At 31.8% G+C, this 11,220-nt stretch overlaps 1 protein-coding gene across 1 annotated transcript in view; it reads left to right on the forward strand.

Annotated features, from left to right (window-relative positions):
- The window catches only part of LOC106468882 (UHRF1-binding protein 1-like), a 46,123-nt gene that overhangs the window by 23,250 nt on the left and 11,653 nt on the right, over window positions 1-11,220 (forward strand). Inside the window, exons 7-12 of the mRNA XM_022397248.1 lie at window positions 265-455; window positions 718-1,036; window positions 3,285-3,391; window positions 6,227-6,301; window positions 8,566-8,806; window positions 9,881-11,070. Of these exons, the coding sequence (XP_022252956.1) occupies window positions 265-455; window positions 718-1,036; window positions 3,285-3,391; window positions 6,227-6,301; window positions 8,566-8,806; window positions 9,881-11,070 (2,123 nt within the window). The remainder of the gene's footprint in view (window positions 1-264; window positions 456-717; window positions 1,037-3,284; window positions 3,392-6,226; window positions 6,302-8,565; window positions 8,807-9,880; window positions 11,071-11,220) is intronic.

Here is an 11,220-nt window from a genome sequence, read left to right on the forward strand (position 1 = left end):
TCTGAAAGGAAAATCCTTCTTTTTCAGATATTTATAGAAAATCTTAAGGATGCTGTTAGAATGTGTCTTGTGTTATAGATTGAGTTATCGTTTTTTTGTGTACTGACCTGGGAGTAAGAGTAATGACTGAGATAATCTTTCATCTACTTACTACTCAACATAACTTATTCCATGTTTAATTATAATTATACTTCACGGTAAACCTTCTGTAATGTGTGTGTTATTGGTCAAAAAATGATCCTTTCTTAAATATTCTTTTTGTAGTGGGAAGCCGAGATCACTGGCTTCGGTATAATGAACCCTCGACGGGAAGAAATGCTTGGGTTCAACAGCTCCTGTCATTATTCCAAAACAGGATTCAAGCCTTTTACCAGGCTGACTTGGCTGAAAGTGGTAAACCAGGTCATGCACCAGTGTTTAGGGCACCCCCTCATGGTGTACAATCAGGTTACAAGGTAATGATACAGAATTGCCTTTTGAAAGTGGTAAATGGTGTGTTTTCATTCAAATGAATAATATTTTATACATGTTAATTTCTTTCATAAAAAAAGTATGTTAGATTGGTGTTATAATTGAACCAAAGCTGGAGAAGGAATGATTAGTTTTATACTTCATACATGAAAAGGTTTACTAATGATATGGATTATTTACATGTAATATATTTTTATCTAACTATTTTCTTCTCTTGAAAATGATTTTACGTTTGGGTTATCTTAGCAAAGTAGCAGTTCCTCGGCTGAATCCAGATCACATCTGCCCAGCTCTTCTCCGGAAGGAAGCCGGAGTTCTAGTCTCTACCCACTAAGGAAGTCTTCCGCTAGGTGGAGTCTTAAACACATGATGTCATGTTGTGTTATCCTAAGGATTGAGGATTTCTCTGTACATAATATTTCTACATCCTCCAAAAGTCGATCACGCACAACACCAGGAAAGTTTTTAGCTTCGGACAGGACAACTATTCTTTTACCTCCAGACATGAAAGCTGTGCATCTTGAGATGACGTATTATTATTTTCCAGGGGATTTGGATTTCCCAGGTTAGATCGATATTTGTGTTTACATGTATACTTGACCTTTGTTCTTGGCTGTTTGTGAACTAGTTTTGTACGTTTTGTGGATTTGGCCCAGATGTTCTGGTATATGGAATTATAAGGTTTACATCTTGATAGCTTTAAGTACTTATAAAATATAGAAATTACATACCTGCAAGTTATTTAAGCCAAAATGTTTGTGCACTTTGAAATTTAATATTGGAAATCAGTGCCAGTACAGTTCAAAAATTTATTGTATTTTTAACAAGTGTGCCATAGAACAGAACAGGTTATTTTAACATGTGTTAGTCATGTTCAGTTGTATACAGGGTACTGCTGTGCATGTGTTTTTATCCACAAAAGACATGCTTTTCAGTGTCTGTAAAAACATATTAGGCTTAACATATATTCATTAATGCGATTCCAGTTCTAATACTGTATCTATTTAATTGAAGTATACTTTGTCTGGTAATAATTGGGATATGTGTTATAGGTATTTAAGATAACAGGCATGCGAGTTATAGCTGTTGATAAAACCTTGTATATGTGTTGTAGATGTTGTTAAATAACCAGATATATTCCTAGTTTTTGGAATTATTGTTGTTATTGCTAAAATTGAGAGGCTTAGTTTATTCATTATATTTCTACATTACATATAGATATGTTGGTATGTATTTAATGTTATTATGCACATTTTAAGAAACCTGAATTTTGGTTTCCTTAGTAGTAAAATACTATTGAATCATTATAGTGTATTATTCATGGAAAGAGAGATACAGTTAAGAAGAATGACCAGAAATTATTGACTCAGGTTTTTGTTAAGTAATGTATGAAACAGTTAAAATATGTCAACATTCCATCATCATTAACTCACTTCATCAAAACCTAAAAATGCCAGTTTAATGACTGTGTCTAAAAAAAAATATTTGAAGTCTGAAGTTAGAGTTCTGAATAAGGTATAAAACATATAAAAATGAGCCATTAAAGAATAATTAAAATACGTGACAATTCATTTTCATTAAGTTGACAATGCTGGATTAATGCCAGTGAAATGTTGACTTATTTCAAATGTTGACAATGCTGGATTAATGCCAGTGAAATGTTGACTTATTTCAAATGTTGACAATGCTGGATTAATGCCTGCGAAATGTTGACTTATTTCAAATGTTGACAATGCTGGATTAATGCCTGCAAAATGTTGACTTATTTCAACTGTTGACAAATGCTGGATTAATGCCAGTGAAATGTTGACTTATTTCAAATGTTGACAATGCTGGATTAATGCCTGCGAAATGTTGACTTATTTCAAATGTTGACAATGCTGGATTAATGCCTGCGAAATGTTGACTTATTTCAAATGTTGACAATGCTGGATTAATGCCTGCGAAATGTTGACTTATTACAAATGTTGACAATGCTGGATTAATGCCTGCGAAATGTTGACTTATTTCAAATGTTGACAATGCTGGACTAATGCCAATGAAATGTTGACTTATTTCAACTGTTGACAATGTTGGATTAATGCCTGCGAAATGTTGACTTATTTCAACTGTTGACAAATGCTGGATTAATGCCTGCGAAATGTTGACTTATTTCAACTGTTGACAAATGCTGGATTAATGCCAATGAAATGTTGACTTATTTCAACTGTTGACAAATGCTGGATTAATGCCAGTGAAATGTTGACTTATTACAAATGTTGACAATGCTGGATTAATGCCTACGAAATGTTGACTTATTTCAACTGTTGACAAATGCTGGATTAATGTCAGTGAAATGTTGACTTATTTCAACTGTTGACAATGCTGGATTAATGCCTGCGAAATGTTGACTTATTTCAACTGTTGACAAATGCTGGATTAATGCCAATGAAATGTTGACTTATTTCAACTGTTGACAAATGCTGGATTAATGCCAGTGAAATGTTGACAATGCTGGACTAATGCCAGTGAAATGTTGACTTATTTCGACTGTTGACAATGCTGGATTAATGGCAGTGAAATGTTGACTTATTACAACTGTTCTCCATATCACATTTGTAGGTGTTTCATACCTTATTTAGAACTAAAATTTATGGATACCTTCAGAACTTTAGACTTCAAATATTTGTTTAAACACCTGTAATTGTCTAAAAGAAACAATTATCCCATTTTTTAATAAATGAAAAATTTCACCTACTCCAATAAAACATTTTAATTAGAAAAATGCATGATTCCTGTGATAACTTGACTAACTTTATATTTTTATTTTCCAGTTCCAAGTCCTTATGTACACATGCACTTAGGTCCTGTGTATGGTACTTATGATAGCCAAACAGTTTTATGGCTTAATGCTTTTTTTCTCAACATACAGAATTCTATGGTGAGAAATTAGTTATGTTATTAATATATCTTTAAAAATGTTAACATGTTAAATGTGAACAGTTTTAACTGTTATAATTAATTTTATAAAACATCAGATGTTTTCAATGAACAATTCCAACTGTAGATCTTTCATCTGTTTCACAGATGACTGGCTTTACTGGGTTTTTTATTTAACTGAGTAAACCAGTCTAACGTACCTGAGAACCAGAGGGTGTGGCCAGTCATGGAATGCTTTAGACTTCTACATCACAGATTATATTTTTAATATTACTTTTGGTAAAGAAAGAAAGGAAATGTATAATATAATCATCACACGACTCAGTTTTAACTTCATAGTGTATCAAAAACAGAAGTTGATAGGTTTGGAGCTCTTCCACTAAAGCTCGACTTCAATTAGTGCTTATTTTAACATAGAAATATTAAGGGTTTAGTTGAAATTTTTGTGAAGAAGTGAAAATTGACAGAATTTGAATTTGTTTATTGCACAGATAATTAACGAACAAGCCAAAAAATGTTAAATAAAGCATCTTTTTTTGGTCCATTCCCAAAATTTTGTGAGTTATATGATAAAGTTTAACTGAGTTCTAAAAGTTGGATAACTTTCTAATATCTACCCCTCAATGGTTCATTGAGAAGTTTGAGGGCTTATAATGTTCAAAATTGGGTTTTGATACCCATTGTGAGCACAACACAGATAGCACATCTGTAGCTTTTTTGCTTAAAAACAAACTTTCTAATAGATTTTACCAATTTGTAGTTTAAGAAAAAACGTTTTTACTCTGTGTATATTATTGATACCATTCAATAAACTCAGAACTAGGATTAATCCAGGATAAACTTGCATGTATAGTAATGGTGTTTAGATCTTAATATTAAATTCTATGTACATTGTCATTTATAAATAGTTTTGTTTCATTTAGTTGTAAATTATATTGAAGAAATAAAATTGAGTTTCAGTAAAAATGTAAGAAATACATTTTATATTTTAAGAACATTTGCTGAGTCTCACCTAAAATGTGAACTAATATTTATATTTTAAGAACATTTGCTGTGTCTCACCTAAAATATGAACTCATATTTATATTTTAAGAACATTTACTAAGTCTCACCTAAAATGTGAACTCATATTTATATTTTAAGAACATTTACCGTGTCTCACCTAAAATGTGAACTCATATTTATATTTTAAGAACATTTACTAAGTTTCACCTAAAATGTGAACTCATATTTATATCTTAAGAACATTTACTGTATCTCACCTAAAATGTGAACTCATATTTATATTTTAAGAACATATGCTGTGTCTCACCTAAAATGTGAACTCATATTTATATTTTAAGAACATTTACTGAGTCTCACCTAAAACAGAAACTTTTGAAATATTTTAAACAAGTTTGATACGATAATATCTGATTCAAAGAAAACTTTATAAAGTAATTAACAGACTTCTATTGCTATTCATAAGGCAATATGAAAGAATAGTAATAAAAGCTGAAAATTGGTGAAATTATTTTAAACATTTCTTAATGATGTTAACATTCATCTACTGAAATATGTATATATTGTACATCATGTCATGTAAGAAATGGCTCGCCAGTATCCGAAACATGCTGTCAGTAAATTTACAATTGTTTTTTCAGTTTCTGAAAGTAATAATAATAAAGCATATTGTAGTTTATGTTTAAAGTTTATGTTGTTTATGTAGTTTATGTTTATGTTTATGTTTAAAGAAATCATATCATAAAAAAAAAACACATCAGTTTATAATTTTTGTATTATCTATTCACTTATGGGAAACTTTGTTTTCACAGACAGAAAATTATTTTTAAAAAGTCCAAAATCAATTTTAGTAACAAATAATAAATATTTAGTTCTGGGTTATGAAATGTATTGCTTGCTTCACATACAGGAAGTGGTAAGGCCAGTCAGGCCATGGCCTGACCACTTTTAACATGGCATGTATAGCTACAACTTGTGTATTAAAGCTTGCTTCTTTGAATTTGACACATTACATTTCATGTATGCAGTATTTGTAGTTAAAATGACTCAAGATTCAATCTTATAGTGTTAAGTTATTAATACTTTTCTGGAGGGACATGCCCTCAGAATCCCCTAGAAATGACAATGTGGCAATGGCTTGACCAATCCAAAATTGTTTCCTACAGCAATTTATGAATCACTTCTTTTATTTGTGCATGAAAAGGTAATTCTGTAGAACCATTGTATAAATACATTGAATAGGCAGGTAGATTTGGGTTGTACTGAAGGGAAAATAAACTTGATTTTTTTTTTTAAGTATGTATATCTGTATAGGTGTGTGTATCATACAAAGACGAAACTAGATTGATTTTGGAATAAATTTTAATTACCAGTGCATTTTATTGGACATAAAACATGTTAAGTTTAAAAGTACTTTAATATATATAGTTAGGAGACATTACTGCTTGACAAATATAAGAATATATTGCTTCAGAAAGGCTGGACTGTTTTTAAAACACTGGTCGTTTTGAATCAAATCAAACAGAGTTTAATCAGTGGTGAGGTAATTTGATTTCAGATGATTTGTCAAAACATTTATAATGTTTGAACTGTTGAAATTTAATGTGAATGTATTTTTCTGTATATAATTTGAATATGATAAAAAAAGAACATTTTTTTACTACTTATTATCTTAATTGATATGATTTGACATTAAGTTTTAATCTTGGCAAGCTAATTTGTTTTGTACTTTTACTAGGATTGCAGTGTAGTTCAGCCATAATTTTAAACTATTTTATCTCTGTAATATTGCCTGACTGTTTGTACTTACTAACCATAACATTTCGTTTTTAAGGTTCCTGCAGCTCCTCCTCCTCCAGTTGCTTCCCCACCTTCAGTGGATGTACGTTTTGAGGCTCTAATGTCAAAGGTAAGGAATCGGCCTCATCAGTGACGTAGTCAGTTGTGTTTTTCCATCTGAGATAATGTTAACAGTATGTCATTGTATAAAGATATTTACTAACAAATTTTTTTAAATAATATGTTTTGTGTAATCGTCAGTAATATATACTTTTTGTTTCAGATGTAGATATTGTTTTACCGTATAGGCTGATCTGTAAAGATAAATAGATACAAGTGTGAGAAGTGTTTTTGTGCTTGCACTAGAAGTAGACAACTTTTATTACTATGTATTTGATGGCAAAGTGTTAACCCTAGAATAACTGATAGGAATTCATATGGATCTCATCAGCTCAGTTAAACACATTTGTGCACAAATCACATGACTTTTTTTTTGTTACAAGAGTCCTAAAAATATTAGTCACGCAAAAATCCGTAAACAAAAATACCATTAATATTGCAAATAAATCCCAGTAAGTATTTTACATAAAAAAGGAGCAATTTTATCCAGTTATTTACACACTAAGTATACTAACGTGAAAAACATAACTACAATATATGGACTCTGCCAGATAATATTTCTACAAGTTGGTAGTTTGAGATTTAAATCATGATCTTAGCGTATACTTCTATGACTATGGTTCAGGGTAAGGCCTAGCATTTGTGCATTTCATTTAGCAAGGTACATTATATTTCTTATCTATTGTTGCTTTTGTTAACAATATTGGTTGTGCAATTAGCATACTGAATGTTTTTACTTTTTATTTTTATTGTTGTTGTTATACTTTTATTATAAAGATCATTGGCCTTGTTAGCATAGACTTTTGTAGTTAGGACTAACTTAAACCTCCTAAGCTGGCCGAACCTCGTGAGATATTATTGGAATTACAACTCAAAGTATTGTTAACAGTGAGGGTACCCAAGTGATAAAAAAAACATTCTAATCTTTATGAAAAGAAGTATAAGAAGGTTATATTTAATTAGCTGTACCAGTGTTCAGGTTGGTTTTAATTATAGCTTTCTCTGATTGGAAGTTAATATACTTTTCTATTTATTTTACAAGGATTGATTACAGTTCTTATACCTTTGCATTTTTTATCTAAGATATTGAAAAGTAAGTAGTCATCTAGATAGTTTTGTGTTATTGATTTAGAGGCTATGGACACCTATCAGTTTTTAAAGCTGTATTTAACATCCTTGACACTGGTAAATTAAACAGATATCTTTAGTTATTTCCACCTGGTCAACATTAACGAGAAACTGTTATTGTTGACCAAGTTTGACTATCTATCTTTAGATAGTCTTACAGAATGTTTCATAACTAATTTTAAATAAATCATAGAAAAGCTTTTGGTTTCTTATATCACCAGACAGCCACTGATGTTGCCCACCTTTCTTTCACCCTGTTTTTTATCCTCATTACTGGAAGTCATGGTAACATAAGATACCACATGTAGCACATACCTGTATGTTTTCATATTGTCATGGTAACATTAGGTACCACATGTTGCACATGCCTGTACATTTCTATATTGTCATGCTAACATAAGGTACCACATGTAGCACATACCTGCACACTTCCATATTGTCATGCTAACATTAGGTACCACATGTAGCACATGCCTGTACATTTCTATATTGTCATGGTAACATAAGGTACCACATGTAGCACATACCTGTTGTCATGGTAACAAAATTCAGGAGGGCACTAGAGATAGTCTGATTATTATATTTCTTTTTAGCGGTAATTTCACCTTGATAAAACACAGTTCTCTTATGAAAATGTTGAGGTTTAAGTGTTATTTAGAACTAGTTAGGTTAATTATTCACTCTCATTCTTTTTCATGGTGTATGGGGATATGTTTTATGTTTTTATTGAGATAGTAACTGTAGGAATATGTAAAGAAAAGTTTGACTAAATGAAAAAAAAAATGTCCCATTTTATTTGAGTTCAATTTACTTCACTTTCCACTAAAGTATAACACGCAGCAATATGACTAGTATCTTTTATATATATATATATTCACTCATGGTTGCACACTGTTGACTGCCATTAAAATGTACCCTAATTTTCACTAGTGTATCTGTAGCACAAAATATTCTGTATTGTATTAGAGTTAAAACTCGTATAACACACATATTGTAAAAATTGGTTTGGAGAAATGTTCTGATTAGTATTCCAATATATTTATGTATGTTATGTAATTATTAGAATAATTTAAAAACCTTTACAACTGAGATTCATTGGTCTTCTTTTGGACAGTGTAGAATTTACTGAATAAGTGTTATATTTAGGTGATATTTCCTTGTGATCAAAGTTATCCACATCAGCTGGAATGGCCACAAGCTCTTCATCTGCAGGCTTCTCGTATTGTGGCCACAAATCGTAGACTTGGTGACCATGCATCAAAATCGCACCTGAGCCAGTGTCTAGAAACCTTCAGTGAAGGTACATTGTTATATGAAAACAATACCTATCCGTGGAGGATGGGAGATTTCAAGCCAATACCTGAAGGGCTGTTGGAATATGTTATTGGTGAGTTTTGAGTCAATTTTTGATCATGACTTCCTTGGTATGCAGTTTGTATCACTTTGCTCGGGTTGGCCTTACTGGTTAGTGTGCCCAAACTTTGAATTTGTGGGTTAATGGTTCGTAATCCGTTAACCTAAAACCACACGCTTCACTTTGAAGTAGTGATCATCAAATCCCACTATTCAGTCAGTACAAAAGTTGGTAGTGGCTGCTGTTTACTAACTGTAGTCTTTGTATTATGTCAATTCAAAAATAGAGATGACTGTCTGAAAATAGCCATTTGTTTATCATTGCATGACAGTTCTGAATGAACAGACAGGCAAACACTTTTCTGGCTTCTTTTTGATTTGCTCTAGTTTCACTTCAAAAATGTCAATTTAAATGTTAAAAGTTTTGATAATGGAGTGTGTTTTTTTTCCTTTTTTCAAAAATTAAATCAATTAGAAAACATATTTCCATACTTTTTTATCTAAGACAGACTTACTAATGCTTCTCTACGTAAATTTTTATAAGTAGCTCACAATTTCAATTTTTTTTAACTTCAATAATTATGAAATAGTACCTAGAACAGGCTGTAAAGAACAAACTTTTTTTCTGTGTGGTCAATAATATTACATAGAATAACAATGTTCTATTTGATACTTGGAATTATTGATTTATCAGTGTATTATTATTAACTTTTTAATGGAAACCAATAGGGGATTCAAACTTACTTTACTCCTTCTTAAGTTTTATTGGTTTTTACTTAAAGTTTATTAGGTTAGGTGGTAACTGAAATAAAATAGATTTTGTTATTGTGAGAAGGTTACTTTACTATAAAAGTTGAGTTTATTTCATGAATAACCTTGTTTTAACTTTGCTGTAAGAATTTCTTCAATCTGTTCAAACAAATGTGAATGGATAGTTACACCAAAATGTTTTAATTGTTAGTTTAGGATGTCCTTGATCTCTGAAACATGTTTTTCTTTCAAATATATTCAGCTTAATTTCTTATTTAATTAAAAGCATATATCTGTTTATATTTATATAAAGATTATATTTGTGAACATAATTAATTTGTTATTCTTAATATTTCAGGAAAATCCACGCTTTCTGGAAATAGCGAGGAGGGTGCTTCACCAACTCTTAGTAATAAAGGTTTCCTCAACAGTGATGATAAAATAGTTTGGAGTGTCCATCTTGACCCTTTTTGGGCTGATTTTGTTAGTGGAGAAATGGGAAAGAGAAGACCACAGACATTTATTGATGCATTACCTCTTACTATTTGGCTGTATGGCCAACAGAATGGGTCGTCAACAAGAACTTCTTCTCCAGATAATCGTCATGGTAAAGACGTAACTGACAACACGACAGATAAGAAGACGGATCCAAAAAGTCTTGGTGATGCAAAGCCAGAAGTAGAATCAGCAGATGCTAAAACTTACATGGTCCTTCACGTTCATTCCATAGTGAATGTCCAGATGACTCATCATCAGTATATATTTTTACTTCGTGTACTAGATACAATAAGTGAGACAAACACTCAACTGGCTAATGACGTAATCAACATTCTTGGAGAAGAAATGCCTTCGAGCATGTGTATTGCTGCTTTTTGGCCACGTGTAGATCTTTCATTATTGCTTCAGAATATAAAGCAGTATACTGCTACGTCTGGTTCAGATGATCTAGTGTCACTTCTAAAATCTCCCTCTCAGAGTGAAATTCATCTCTTCCCTGCTTCTCAAGAACCCTCGTTAGCAGAAGATGCTAGTAAAAAAGAATACGTGCCAACAAGTAGCTTCAATGAGGTGCCAGTTGTCGTCAATCTGCCAAAGTCTCATAGTGATTCTGTATTAAGTTTCCATTCGTCTAGTACAACACCTCCTTTAACTCCTCCAGCAGATGCTTCGTGCAGTACAATAGAAAATACCAGCGAACCACTTCAAAGAGGAATACAGAGCAGCAGAAAGGCAGTAAAAAAGGGTCTCACTAACATAATGGCAAGCATAGATTCCGTAATGACAAGAGGTTCACCACAGTGGTCAGAACACAATGAAGAAAACAGTTCCGTAGCTGATGATGACACCTTATCTGTAAGGAGTGACTTTTCATCTGATAGTGACCAAATGTTTGTGGTGGGTCTAGACACAGCAGGAAGTGAAGAAGACATAAATGTGTTTCCTACAAAAAGCCATACAAGCGTAGATGTGGAAATTGCTGATGATGCTCAGGAACTGTCAGGAAGCAACAATGATGACAGCTCAAACAGTGAAAAAAAAAATGATATAGTAAGTTAAAGGTGATACATTAATCTTGCTGTCAAAAATTTATTGTCAAATGTTATACAAATTGTACAAGGCATATTTTAAAATTATAGCTCAGTAAATAGTCACCTACCCCCCCCCCCAAAAAAAAGGGAGGGGGTACAAGTTTTGTCC

Source organism: Limulus polyphemus, unplaced genomic scaffold (assembly GCF_000517525.1).
Source record: "Limulus polyphemus unplaced genomic scaffold, Limulus_polyphemus-2.1.2 Scaffold3203, whole genome shotgun sequence".
In the NCBI taxonomy this organism is placed as follows: Eukaryota; Metazoa; Arthropoda; class Merostomata; order Xiphosura; family Limulidae; genus Limulus; species Limulus polyphemus.